Below are 13,938 nucleotides of genomic sequence, written 5' to 3'. Positions count from 1 at the left end.
CTTAGTTCTGAAGTATTGACTCCATACATGTCTGTCAATTTATACACTTGCATTGAGAATGATCAGAAACAGACAAAGAGTTTGCATTTCTCTTGAAATAACTTTATTAATGTGAAGCGTAGCTACATCGAGGCCTCTGAAAAATTGAACTTCCCATTTCAAGTGTCCGACAGCATCTTTCTGGGATGTCTTACAGGTCCTTGCCTGGTCACACCTTTGCAGCTTGTGCCTTTCGTCCCCTTCCTTTACCCTGAAGAAACAACAATCACTCATGCAAAGCTTAAGACAAACTTTAAAATGACAGAAACAAGTTTATACGCTCTCCTTGCAAGTCACTTTGGATAAAAGCATCCGCCAAATGAATAAATGAGAATGTAAAAGAAAAAGGACCTTTTTAGGTGGATTTTCACCGTCTGAGGTTTCCCTGCATTAAGAAAGCATTTGGTAAGTTTGTGTTGACGAGAAACGAGACGTGTATTGAGGTTCAAAAGAACTTGTACTTACTCATCCTCTGCCTTTTCTGGCTTCTTCCGCTTTAAAAATGAAAGATACGGTGAGAATTGGAGTGATAACACATTTTAGAAATGTGATTTATGAGTTGAAGCTGAACGCACTTTGCCAGCGCCATTCTTTGTGACTTTCTTCACTGGGGATTCTTCAATGTCTTCTTCCTCCTCCTCCACCTCCTCATCAACCTCATCATCCATCTCTTCATCATCAGAGAACTCTTCCACTAAGAAACATTTCCCAAGTCACAAACTCGCATCACAGAGATGTGTTAAATATAACAAACAAGAGTAATCTCCCCTCACGGGCTACGTGTTCCGCTCCGACATATACGGGCCCCGAGCCGTGCTTCAGGCGAAAGGTCACGGGTGGATGAAGATCCAAACCAGACAGGTTCACCTAAACAAGGAAACCATTGAGAACATATCAAGTGACAAATAAAAGGTTTTACATTCAAAGCTCGAGAAATATGGGGTTTAATGTTGAAAGTAGGCCTACCCAACTGGTCCATCATTTTTATAGTGCAGATCTTGAAACTTGACCATAACTTTGCCAAGAACCCAAATTTTAGAATGAACTTTATTGCCAACTGGGGGTTTTACGAGGTTTTGTCTTTGTGTATACCGATGCATAACAGTGCCAAATACAAATCAAAAGAAAATTAAAATAAACCAGTTTATGTATGAAGAGTTTGCTTCAAAAATGATAACCCCATTTAAAAGAAAATTGTATGTTTTTATTCTGCAAGTTATTATGTCTTGATTCAAAACAATCAAATAGCAGTTTGATTAATATTAATTGGAAGGCACAAAAAAAGGGATTATAAAATTCTCATTTTGGAGCCAAACTCTTAGTTATAAATAAATATATAAATAAAAATAACTTACCGTTGGCATGGATTTAGCGTGTAGTGTTGCTATAGGAACCGCTTTCGCGCCGCTGTTTTCTTCACCAGTGACCAGCTCGACGATATTAAACTCATCTTTAGCGGTGTGACCCAAACACATCTTGAGAGAAAACAGCGTGTGAAATACGACGAGCATCATCTCTGACGCGCAAGTTTTGAGAGAACCTTCATCTTTAAAAGATACGGAGATTAAACCTACTGTTCTTAACGCCAGCTGATGTTGATGGTTCGTATCGTCCGTCTTGAAGGATTCTTCTTTATTAGATCCATTGAGTTCGCAACCTGAATTAAACATCCGTTCGTTATGTTAAACGGGACTTTATTTCGAATAAATGTCATTTTAGTAAACATACATACCCCAAAGAGTTGACAGAGGTTTCTCGGTTTTGCTCATTTTGATAAAGAACAACGGATTATAAATATATATATTAAATCACAATAATCGATGTTATTGTTTTCTTTAGCATCCCTTGTTTTCTCTTCACCAAAAAGAATAATCAGACTGCTCGATAAACAGCACAAGAAATTGAACTCCAGTTTCTGACGCTTTAAATACACACCGGCTGACGCCATTTAGAGTGACGTCACGCGGGTTAATTATCCTATGAGTGAACGTCCTGAAAAAATTCGCTTCACGTTTTAATATAATTTATAACGAAGTTACAATACAACACATTATTAAAGTAGCACACTAAATATGTTTTCTTTGTTTTGTTTAATTTTCTTTTTAATCTGTACAAAACAAAGACAAAATTTGAAATGATTTATAATAGTAACAGAGGGGCTAGTTGTCACATAAGTGTGTCAAGAGCTGAGCAACTAGTTTTTAAGGCAAAAGATTCTTTACGCAAACTTATTTGAGTCAAATGTTTCTTTAACTTATATTTGCTACGGTTGTTTTTCTATCCCTTTGGCCCTCATGTTGTAGAGTAGACAGCGGTGTGATGTATTATTAACAGGCCTCGGTGCGCCCGGATCGCTCAGCCCGCGGATTACAGAACACTGAGAACACGGCCTGCTAGTTCGCCCGGCGCTCTCTTGGGGTCCTCGGGAAGCCCCTCGCCGCCATCAAAGACCACGAGCTGACGGATGAAAGAGAGCAAAGGAGAGGCAGAGCACAGCGTGACGGAGAGAGGACAAAGAGACTGTGATATTATGAAGTGTGGGGGGGTAAATCAATATTGGATATATATATGAATATTATATATCGACAATGGAAAGCATGAGGCAACTGTCGGTACATTTTGAAAATGACTTTATTATATATTTTTTGTTGGCACACCAGAGAAGACCAAGCCTGCCATGAGAAAATAAATTAAGAGCGTTGTGACCACACACAGTCTTAACTCCTGACAGCATATAGAATGGTTTGAGAGAGCGTAGGAGGTCTGAAGAGATTCATGTGTGTGTGGGCTCTATTCTCCACAGTAAAACACTCACACACAAGAGAGACGTTAAGGAGCAAAAATGAGTCCAATGAGCATTTCTTTGGCTATTCTTAATGGTGACTAAGATCCGTTGTGGGCTGTCCAATGCGATTCGTGACACATTTGGTACATTTGCACCAAATCCCTGTGATGAAATGTGACAACTGTGTATTAATGTCAAAACTAAATCAAAACGGATCCTTTCTCATTTGTGAACAAACGTTCATGGTTTCATTTCAAACCTGAACCTGTTCTTCTGAAGAACACAAAAGAAGATATTTTGAAGAACATTGATCATCAAACAACACAAACCCCATTGACTTCCATTGAATGAACACAAAACCGAAGAGACATTTCTCGAAATATCTCCTTTTGTGTTCCACTGAGGAAAGACTTGCATATAGGTTTAAAACCACACTAGGGGTGATTTTGGTAAACAAGATCGAGTTTGACCTTCAGCCTTCATATCCCCGTCAAGAAGGCTGCACAAAATCGTGTCGCCTGTAAATCCTCCACAATCCACTCCAAAGTCACCGTCAGCTCTGTCTTATTCTGTTATGGAGAGCATTTTTTTTCCATTTTTGATGGATACAATTCTGCCATTTCTTATGGGAAATGTTGTTTTTTCACTTCGACGCGAGTCACATTAAAGTAAAACGGATTGTGAATCTCATGTTGGATTCATGTAAGCGTTTCATGTTTAAATGTTGCTGGCAAATTGCTCCAAAAGTGCTGAAACTAAAACAAAAATAAAAAGAGTTGTGTGTCCCCGAGGAACTCTTCACACCGCATTAACTGCAGAATACCTGTTTCAGCACTTCAGCAGTAAACGAAGCATATTGCGCATTTGTTCGTTTGGTGGAAGAGCGGATTTAGAGCGACTGGCTGATCGTCGTCAGAAGACGGTGTGGAGAAACCACAGAGAATCCTCAGACCTCCTCGGATCTCGGACCTAAAACCTTCACGCTGTGTCATTTTGAGATGGAATCACAGATTTCTTTCTTAAATTCGACTGTTTGTAGAAAAACAGATAAATACACAATAAATCAAATATACTGATAAAATCATTGTAAGGTTCCTCATAAGATGATCTGTAGTTCACAGATGCACTGGACACACTCAAAAATAGGACAAATAATAATTTTTTATGGTTGTGTGTTTTATAACAACAAACACAGCTGAAGGATTAAATTCAGCAGTTGACTTTTATCTAGTGATAAACATTTTAGTACTGACCAATGAGCCATGAGTTTGCCGTGTGTGTCACCCCTCATTGTTTTCTGAGGGTCAGACGTATCCTCACAAAGCTTGCAAACCAGCCCATCCATAGACGTTAACATTCAGACAAACAAAATAATCATTCTAAAAATGTCCTTTCATTTGTGTTGACATCCACAAAACAATCCTCCTATTAGATCTGAATAACTGAATTTCTCATGATAATTATTTACTCACAGTATTTACAATGGCTCGATCCAGCCAACAAGCATTTAAAGACACTAGATAAAAAACTCAACGCATTTTATCTCAATGATCGATGGAGATTTTTAACATGATTTCTGTCCACATTCCCTCCGTCAAGATGTTCTCCTCTCTCATATCTGTTGAAAACTGAATCTGCACTGGTCACCGCACCTCAAACTTCAGGTCTATCTCTGTTTCTTTGAGTCTTTTGAGCCAGAGATGAGAGACGGGGGATAAAAGTGAACTCTGTGACCGGACTGTGAATTCTCTTGGATGGTGAAATGATTCATGATATCATACAGACTTTTCTCATTTATAGGAATGTGACTATAACCGGCACCTCCAGAATGTTATAGATTTTTTTTAGCAAATATTTGTGAGCCTAGCTATTAGGCTACATCATAAACCCTATATTTCAACTAGCCTACCGCAATTGTTTTTACTGAAAATGAGCACTGAATTGAGATTCTGCCCCCTCACGCATTGTTTTAGTAATCCTTACGGCATTTGAGATTTGAGTAGAAATACCAAAAATTAAAGTAGCTGCTACACATGCAACCATATTTACACAGAGCGAGAAAATTTGAACTTTTTCGTACGCCTTCAATCCCACAATCCACAGCGCACTCTTTTTTTAGTAGAATGAATTGAAAACGCTCGCGCAGCTTCGCTCAAAACGTAGGCTACGATAACCGTAGTGGCAATCTACGAAAAGGTTTTCTGTTGTGTCAGGTTTCGAGAGAATTGATACGACGCAGAATCTCGAGTGAAAGTTATAGTAACGATAAAACGCTTCATTCAGATCAAATAGCTCTTTTGGGGGGGCGTAACAGACAGAAGTGTATCGCGATTCACATATTAATGTACGTTTGTCGATTCGATAATGCGATCGCGATTTCTGAACACGTTACTATGTAAAAGTCGAGTGCTCAAAAACGCAAATGCTCGCGGGGGGAAACAAACGCGACGCGATCATGTGACTGGTGTGTAACGTTACGTTCGACGTCAGATGCGTCCTCACTATCAACGACAAAGCACGCGACCTATTTACACCAATGTTTATGCAAAACTGCAACAACACGGATGTTTTTTCGAAAAGCTAGTTCCAGATGATCTATCCGTCCACCTACTTGATGAAATTCAGCCGTATACTTAAATATATTACTAGTTTATAGTAAATTGTTGTTACTTTTTGAACCATACCATAGTAAAAACTTACATTTACTGTTTAAATGTAAACATTTGATTAATTCACTGTAGTTTTTACAGCAGTGTAGTGTACATTAACAAAGTAGGCTACTCTAATACTACAGTGTGCCATAGATACTAAAGTATAATAGTATTTGTTCATGTGTGCTTCTGTCTATCATCCATCTGTTAGGAAGTAATACAGTCTTGGTCGTTTCTCTGATTGAAAACAGTGACAGCAGCACATCCTCTCCACAGCATCAGCAACTTTTACACTCACATACACACACAAAGCAGGAGAGAGAGAGAGAGAGAGAGAGAGGAGGGGTGAGCGAGTGAAGGAGAAGACACACTGCGGAGTTCAGCAGAGGAGAGATGAAGACCACAAAGCACAGAGCTGTAAACACACACACACTGAGACACTGAAGCATCAGCATCAGCATCAGCATCAGCATCAGCATCAGCAGCTCTTCCGTGGACTTTAACAGCACATCTGTGATTATTCTGGGCTGGAGCTCTTCTGTGTGTCCTAACATGCTGCGAGGTGAAAGTGATGCGCTGCTCGTTGCTTTGGTGCTCTGGATGGGAACACTTTGGGGACAGATCGCAAGCCAAGGTAATGTTCACGACATGTCACAGTGCGCTGAAGATGCCCTCGCGCACGGAAACTTCACTTTTAGTACAATGACACAGCGGATGTTCAACACACTTATTTGAGTTCAGATGACTCAGATGCTTGGACGTGCTTTGAGTGACATTCGTGTGATGCTGCAACTGTTTTTAAGGGCAAAAGTGTAGAAGAGATCATTGTGGAAACACGGTTGTGTGCGAGTCTGGTGCAGAAGAACGCATATAGAAAAACGCTGCGGGATTCCTCTCTCTCTCTCTCTCTCTCTCTCTCTCTCTCTCTCTCTCTCTCTGCGTTTGTCAGCTGAATGATTTATGATCTATTAATATAGTGTATAAACATAATGCATAGAGATCTAAAGATGTAGTTGATAACACGCAATACAGCACGCATGAGCCTCCTTCACTCGTGTCTGTCTGAGAGAAGCGCATTGCTTTATTTGATTCTATCGCGCGCGCGCGCTTCATTTCCACCGTTTTGTTTCTGCATCAGAAAGAAAACAGTTTTATGTCAGAAAAGTGTCGTCACGACCACTAAAGGAGCCCATGAGCTGGTGTAAGGAATGCTGTTGCATTATTCATAGATGAAGAGGACTGACGGTGTTGTTTCGGTGTTTTCTGCTGTGCCGCTCGTTCATCACGCGCTGTGTAAATTTAGCCCACTTCCTCCGTGCACGCGTGGGCAACTCCTCTTTAATCGGGACATCACAAGAGAGAGAATGTTGCTCCTTCTGAGAACATTGATTGATTCTGGTTTCTAGAAAAATCTCATTCTATATTCACGATGTGTCCTTATTGTCATGGAGCATTGATGTCAAAAGACCTTTGCCTTTCTTTGAAGTTCAGCTTTATTGCTTAACACTGAACATCTTTTGACTTCTACTTGAAAAACAACAAAGGCATTTTTGTTAAAGCATGTATATTAATCATTTTGAGAAAAACATAGGACTGAGGATAAATTGTGTTTAATAATGTCTGCTTCAGCACTCATAAAAATAAAGGTTCCTGTATCGTGGTTCCCTAAAGAACATTTTAAATCCACAGAACCTTACATTTAGAAATAGTTATTTTAAGAACCCCTGATGGAAAGATTGTTTTGAGAATCAAAATTGTTTTTTTTTAATGCGGAATCGCAGCAAAGAACCTCTTGGAACCTTTATTTTTAATGTGAACGGGAATGCTCTGGAGGATTTATAGATGGAATTATATTTTATGAATTAAATGTCCATTTCTGACATCTTTCTTCTGGCATTTCATGTTGTCTGGTGGATATTTTAATGATTCGATATATGACTTTGCAAAGTTGGGACCAAGGATTCGGTCTAAAGTCTTAAATTAAATGGATAGTTTACCCAAAATCTTTTATTATTAATTCAGCCTTATGTCAACAGAATGACGTTTTTTATAGATATGATCATTTGAGAAATGTTTATGTGTTCACGCATTTTGGTTACTTGATCTAAATATGGCATAAAGCACCTAAATTGTAATGCTTGCGTTTGTTTTGATTCATTTGATTTCTATATTCTTAATTATAAGGGGACATTCTGTAGGAAGTTAAATCTTTCTCTGTGTCTCTCTCTCTCAAATTCTAGTTTGTGTGGTGCTGTCAGTGTTGGTTTCACAGGGTCAGAACTCTTTTGGTGACAGACTGTCTGTTCTGCACCATCTAAAACTCACTCATCTGGAATTTGTCCTTCTCTTCTCATTACATCACCTTTCTCTCTTTTCTGCAGTTCTCGCTGGTTTACGAAGCCAAATCAGATTAGAAAGAGCAAGAATGTCCCGCAAGGAAATTTTTGATAGAAAACGGAACAGGTGTCTGAGACAGGCTGACAGATGAGTTTAGAAAGTCAATGTCCTCTCTGTCTCTGAAGGTGTTGTGTTGTGTGTTTGTGGAGTCATGCCTGGTTTAAAGCGACACTATAGAACTGTTGCTCACCGGTTCCCCTGTGTGGTTGAGAAGCGCAATTGTCTGTTACAAGTGATGTAAATAATGTCGCTGAATAAGCTTCCCTTAGATTGTTCCAAACCTCTATAAATGTCTTTGTTCTGCGTAACACAAAAGAAGATATTTGGAAGAATGTCAGATCTCATCCCCCAATTACTGTCATAGTAAGGAAAATAAATATTATGGGGGTCAATGGGGGATGAGATCTGACATTCTTCCAAATATCTTCCGTCTCCAGGTTTGGAATGATCTGAGGGTGAATTAATGACGACAGAATTTTTGAGTGAAGCGTCCCTTTAAGGTCGACAAACAGTTTTGCTATAACAAACAAACAAACATTTAGGTTATTCTAACAGCCACGGAATCATGTATTCTGTTTGTTATGTCAGTCAGTGTAGAACAACTTTAAAATGTCAACCCTGTTATCGTGATTTTGTTTTGTAAACAGTTCATAAAAAAAAGATGTTTAAAATATCAGTGTTGTAAATGTGTGAAATTTGTCCAGGTCAAATATCACACCAAAATCAAAAGAACGAAAGCAATGTCTATTATGGATTATGAAAGTTTTTATGAAGAGGATTTTGATCTTATTGTAATGCTCTAAACAATTCTTCACATTATTATTTTATTGATGGTTATGTTTTCTTTTTCTAACTGCAGTTGGAATAGTAAGAAATTAGTACAATGCAAAAATCGTTAAAAATATCCTTCATACTCCTTACTCAAGAAGTAGTTTCTTCTTTTTTTTGGAAAAATATGACCCAGATGTGACATTCAGCCAAAAGCTACTAATGTCTTACTGAACTGTTCAAGCATCGGTTTTTACTTTCAACCCCGTTACATATACGTTCAAGTTAAATATAGTTACAATGCTGTATTAACAGTTTTTGTCTGATAGATTGTTTATTGTCAGACAGAACTGAACACCGTTTCCAAAACAAAGCACCAGTTTCCCAGAATTCTTCTTCATTTGATGTTTCTTGGGTTTGTTGATTCAGAATCAGTCTGGCTGCAAAATCATTCCCAGATGTTTGTTTTTCTAATATCTAATCTCCCTAATCTGATCTGAAAACAAATGCTGTTATAGATCTGTTATTGGGCGGGTGAGTTTGCAGGTAATCTCTCAGAAGTGTAATTGGCCTTATGCTGTTGTTTCCATGAATATGTTAAAAATAGCAGTTGAGACCAGTAACAGAACTCATTCTGTTTAATTCAAGACCAATAATATTTGATCATTTTTTACGGAGGCTTGACAGTCTCTGCATGCATATTAGACTTGGAAAGTGCTTTTCATTGTAGTTTTCTCCAAACTGGAGATGTGCGTCTAATGCCCCGGGGGGTTGCTGATGGGAGAGATACTGACAGCTTCAGTCCAGCATCTCAGTACCTCACTCTCTCTCTCTCTCTCTCTCTCTCTCTCTCTCTCTCTCTCTCTCACTCTCTCTCTCTCTCTCTCTCTTTCTCTATCTCTCTCTATCTCTCACTCTCTCTCTCTCGACATACTTGCGTCTCATTGCTTCTGAAACAGCACTTTAGATCTTCAGACGTGAACTTCTCATGCCATGATGAATCTGAGCCTCCAAACATGACGGTGCGGGTTGGGCCAGATGGAACGGTCGGTACAAAGCATGCTCCATCTGTCAAACACGTGACACCTCAATTTCCGTGGCACTTTTCACATGCTTAATATTTCAGATTTTCTTCGCGTCTGAGTGCCGGCGGACAGGTTGTGTGTTTTCAGGCCCGTTCACCTGCGCCCATTTAGCACGTCGAGACGAGGCGAGAACCGTTTCCTCCGTCTCAACGGTGACATTCAAGAGCCGCGTGTTTGCCTTAACGTTTTAGCTCCACGTTTAACACCCCTTCAGCTGTCGGCTTCGCTCCGTCCCGAGCTCAGAGGAGCTGTCAGCCGGTAATGCAGATGGACAGTCGCAGCAGGTGGAGGCACACAGTCGAAACTTCATTTTGCAGATATTATGTAAATGACTTTTTCAGAGCGGGCGTTAAAAGGAAACTCTGCATTAATGTAATTCCAGACATTTAGATGAAATTATGTTTGATAAGGTTGCACGCCTGCTGATTTCAGAAATGGGAAATCATTTAATGAAACGCCACAGAATGGATTTCATGACTCGTGCTATGAGTTTGGTGGTGTACTTTACAGTATATTGTAAAAATGTTTGCTGTAGTTATGCAAACAGTTGCCAGTATCTTAATGTAGATTTATTGTATTTATTGGCGACAGTTTGTTCAAAGATAAATGAACATTACACATTAACAGTACCATGAAAAATTCAGGTGGACACTGGAGATTTTCCAAGAACTACAATATAAAAACAATCCTGTAGAAATGACAGTATCATTGGCAGCAGTACGGCAGTAACTTACTGTAGATTTACAGTTAAGTGATTTACTGGCAACAGTTTGTTCAAAAATTAATCTTCATCTTTACAGAAAAAAACTATAAAATAACAGCCGCATGCAAAGCATTCTGGGAACCAGAAATCCTCATTAACCTTTTACTTTTTTCTAATTTTGGTTCCCAGAATGCTTTGCATGCGGCTGATATTTTATAGTTTTTTTCTGTAAAGATGAAGACTTGTTCATTTATCTTTGAAAAAACTGTTAGCAGTAAATCAGGTAACTGTTTATCTACAGTAAGTTACTGCTGCCAGTGATACTGTAGTTTCTACAGGATTTTTTTACAGTATAGTTCATAAAAAATCTCCAGTGTCCACCTGAATTTCTCACGGTACGTTTTGGTATTTCTTTTCGATCATTACTGCATTGATGCACTGTGGTAATACCGTGGTTAATTACCAGGATAGAACGGATTGGTTGTTTCTTTGTTGGCGTGAGGTACATCTGGAGGGATCTGTTAAAGTGAGATGGCTCGGTCTGTGCGCTGGGATCCAGGTCTTTTCAGCGTCTGAATGAGCGATGGCTCAGAGGGTTCTTGGCAGGGCTGCTTTAGTGCGTCTCTGTAGGCAACAGTCATTAGAACACACTTCACACTGCCCTCCGTCACGCATTCGGCTCAAGATGGAGGAGCTCAGGGGAAGAACCAAGAGAGAAAGAGAGAGAGAGAGAGAGAGAGAGAAAACACGCCGGCTGTTTTTTATTCAGCCATTCACGCGCCAGAAATCCATAAAACTTTGTCACGCTTCTGAAACTTCCTCACAATCACATCTCTCTGCTGACAGACAAGCGCTTTGATTCCAGACGTTCCTATGATGTTTTTTGAAAGCATAAATGAATCAAGAAATGAATGTTTGAAAGGGACGTCACATTAATTGTAAATAGAGAGGGCTTTTAAGATCCAGTGAAGAATTCAATTCAGTTTTTTATTTGCATAGCACTTTTCACAAAGAAGGTTTACAGAGTGCTTTTATAATCAAAGTCAACCTTTTTGGTGAGATGTGATGTAAATAAGTCTTGTCATGCTGTCTTTCACGTTGCTGTTGAAATTCAAAAGACCACAATACATGTAGAAATGATGAGGAAATTAACGTTTTGAATGTTCTCGAATGTCTTTCTGCGGCTGTGTTTGTTCAAGTGTGCTTATTTTGTCACGTGTTAAAGTCAAATGATGTCAATTTGACATCCCAGCTCATAAGATTAAAATAGTTATTATTAGCTTATAAAATGAAAGCTTATAAAACAAAGAATTTGATCAAATTGTGCGCTATATTTTTGACAGGGCCGTCGGCACATTCTGGAAATGACACAAGGAAGGGTTTACGCTTCTGTTGAACGGTCAAGTATGAGGGATCATGTCGAAACATCACAATATGGCTTTATTATTGTGACCGGCCGGAGTTTATGAGTCGTGTGCAGTACGCATACTAAACAGTGACATCTGTGTGTTTTGTGTGCTAATGATCACTAATCTATCTCTCATCTCTATCTTTTTGATCCTTGCGTACACATTGTAAGTAAAATGAAGGCAGGAGGGAAGACCTTTGATGTATAGTCACTCTTTGTTCAGGGCTGAAGTGGATGATCACATTCATATCAGAGAAAATGTTATTTGCTGTTCGATCCCAAAACAGCGGGAACAGAGCAGAGGTCAGTAAGCTGAGGTGAAGATATTAAAGATGCAGAAAATAGAGAGTGGTATAGGCCAGATGTTTGCGCAGACGGTTGGCACCTGCGCAGCTGCACGGAGACTCTTGAATGACGAGCGGGCAGAATGATGCCATCTGCTGTGCCAGTCGACATTCTGGAGGAGATCCAATAGAAATGAGCCCATAGAATCTCACTGAGATCAGATCAGAGGATAACTGGTAATGGAGATGACGCTTATCTGTACGACAGGCTTTTCTAGATGATTGATCTTCCGGAATAGTGAAACGTGTTTTCAATAAAGACCTGAACATTTTTTAAACGCTGTTGTCTTTTACTGCAGCCCAGAGCATCTTTTGAAGTCGAAAAAAGTTAAACTAGTTTAAAAACGCCCTACGTCAAGCACATTTTTCATAGATAACCAATGACAAGCGAGTTAGCGTTTCCATAACAACGTGCGAGGAAGGTGATTGGTCGAGCAGGATCAAGCTCGAAAAAATAAAAATGCCACCGAAATGCCCGTTTGAGCATAGTTTTGAATAACTGTAAGTTTAGTTTTCACTTTCTATAACTTTTCATTGCATTTCTAGCGAGAAATTAGCAATGTTTTTTTAAATATGTGATTGGTTATTGCAAAGACGCTCTCTGTTGGTATTTAAATCGAATTTACGCTACGTATAAAGCGCCATTGTCAACTTTTACTTGTCAAATGTGAACACAGCCTAATGTATGTGTGAAGAGTGAGCCACATAGAGCGAGCCATAAAAAACTGACATACCTTACATTCAGGAAATTGCTCATCTTGTTGGGTTGTGTGTGATTTGTTAGTCATGTATGTCAGAATATGTGTATGTGTCTTAAGTCCAGCTCTCGTTCAGGTGATGTGTGCACATGCCATCTGTATTAGATGTAGATTGACAGCTCTTATTTCAGGATTGATGTGGCGGTGTAATCGCTCCGTTCACCGGGCGATTGTCCAAGAATCTTGATGTCATTTCTGCACTTATACAGACACTTAAAAGATGATGAAGGTAATAGAACCACCGGCTCAATGTTGCATGAGATCCACTTTAGACAGAAACCATGATGACATGAGATGTGTCCCAACACGATCAATCTGTGCTCCAGTTTACCATTGAATCAGGACTGACCCGTCCCGCAACATCGACCTCATGTCTGTCTGTAAGCATCTGCAATGCTCTCATTAGCTTCCAGTGGAAATAAAATCATTATTTCTGCTGCCTGCTCTCTCTCTCTCACTCTCTCTCTCTCTCTCTTCACCAGTGATAGTGCCTTTGAGTTCACGGTACGACTGTCACAGTTAATGAGACAGAGGTTTTAATGAGTGAGGCAGACCCATGATCCTGCAGGATAATGGCCGCCGTCGTACAGAAGTTTAACAATGAGTTTTATTATTATTAGTCTTCTGTATCTATTGTTAAACCTGTATAGAAATACTGATTTGAAACCAGTTTGTAAAGATATACCTAAGCTCATGCCCAGAAGCACATCTGTATAATAGTTCATTTGCAAAAAGTGATGTTCAAAATTCATGTTTTTTAATTTATTTAAATTATTAGCAATTCTTTGTTCTGCTGAACACAAAGGAAGATATTTGTAAGAATGTCAGTAAGCAAAGAGATCTCATCTCCCATTTAGTATAGAAAATAAATACTATGGGAGTCAATGGTGGATGAGATCTGTTTGGTTACTGACATACTTACAAATATCTTCCTTTGTGTTCAGCAGAACAGAGAAATGTTGACAACTTTGATACAATCTGAGGGTGAGGAAATATTGAC

General features: G+C 39.2%; 2 protein-coding genes across 3 annotated transcripts in view; one reads left to right on the top strand and one right to left on the bottom strand.

Annotated features, from left to right (window-relative positions):
- Positions 1–80: 80 nt before the first annotated feature.
- Positions 81–1,976, bottom strand: npm2b (nucleophosmin/nucleoplasmin, 2b). Its single transcript, XM_056736537.1, has 8 exons — positions 1,772–1,976; positions 1,614–1,696; positions 1,395–1,514; positions 813–906; positions 615–733; positions 505–533; positions 391–424; positions 81–250 (listed from the first exon to the last, which is right to left on the bottom strand). Exons 1-8 carry the CDS (start codon positions 1,806–1,808, stop codon positions 209–211), a joined length of 558 nt encoding a protein of 185 aa, XP_056592515.1. The 5' UTR covers positions 1,809–1,976; the 3' UTR covers positions 81–208.
- A 2,454-nt stretch (positions 1,977–4,430) lies between these two features.
- LOC130411884 (seizure 6-like protein) overlaps positions 4,431–13,938 on the top strand; it is a 30,595-nt gene continuing 21,087 nt past the window's right edge. The window contains exons 1-2 of one of the 2 annotated variants that reach the window (XM_056736879.1): positions 4,431–5,451; positions 5,727–6,109. In XM_056736879.1, the coding sequence (XP_056592857.1) occupies positions 6,028–6,109 (82 nt within the window). In that variant the 5' untranslated portion in view covers positions 4,431–5,451; positions 5,727–6,027. Of the gene's footprint in view, positions 6,110–13,938 lie in introns of both variants that reach the window. The other variant, XM_056736878.1, reaches the window with a different exon arrangement.

This window comes from Triplophysa dalaica, chromosome 22 (genome assembly GCF_015846415.1).
Source record: "Triplophysa dalaica isolate WHDGS20190420 chromosome 22, ASM1584641v1, whole genome shotgun sequence".
Classification (NCBI taxonomy): Eukaryota; Metazoa; Chordata; class Actinopteri; order Cypriniformes; family Nemacheilidae; genus Triplophysa; species Triplophysa dalaica.
This window is presented reverse-complemented; position numbering and strand designations above follow the sequence as displayed.

Coding starts and splice junctions, on each gene's coding strand:
- npm2b (XM_056736537.1), bottom strand. CDS start 1,808: ATGAGCAAAACCGAGAAACCTCTGTCAACTCTTTGGG. Junction 907..1,394: donor ACGCTAAATCCATGCCAACG/GTAAGTTATTTT, acceptor TTCCTTGTTTAG/GTGAACCTGTCTGGTTTGGA. Junction 734..812: donor CGGAGCGGAACACGTAGCCC/GTGAGGGGAGAT, acceptor AATGTTTCTTAG/TGGAAGAGTTCTCTGATGAT.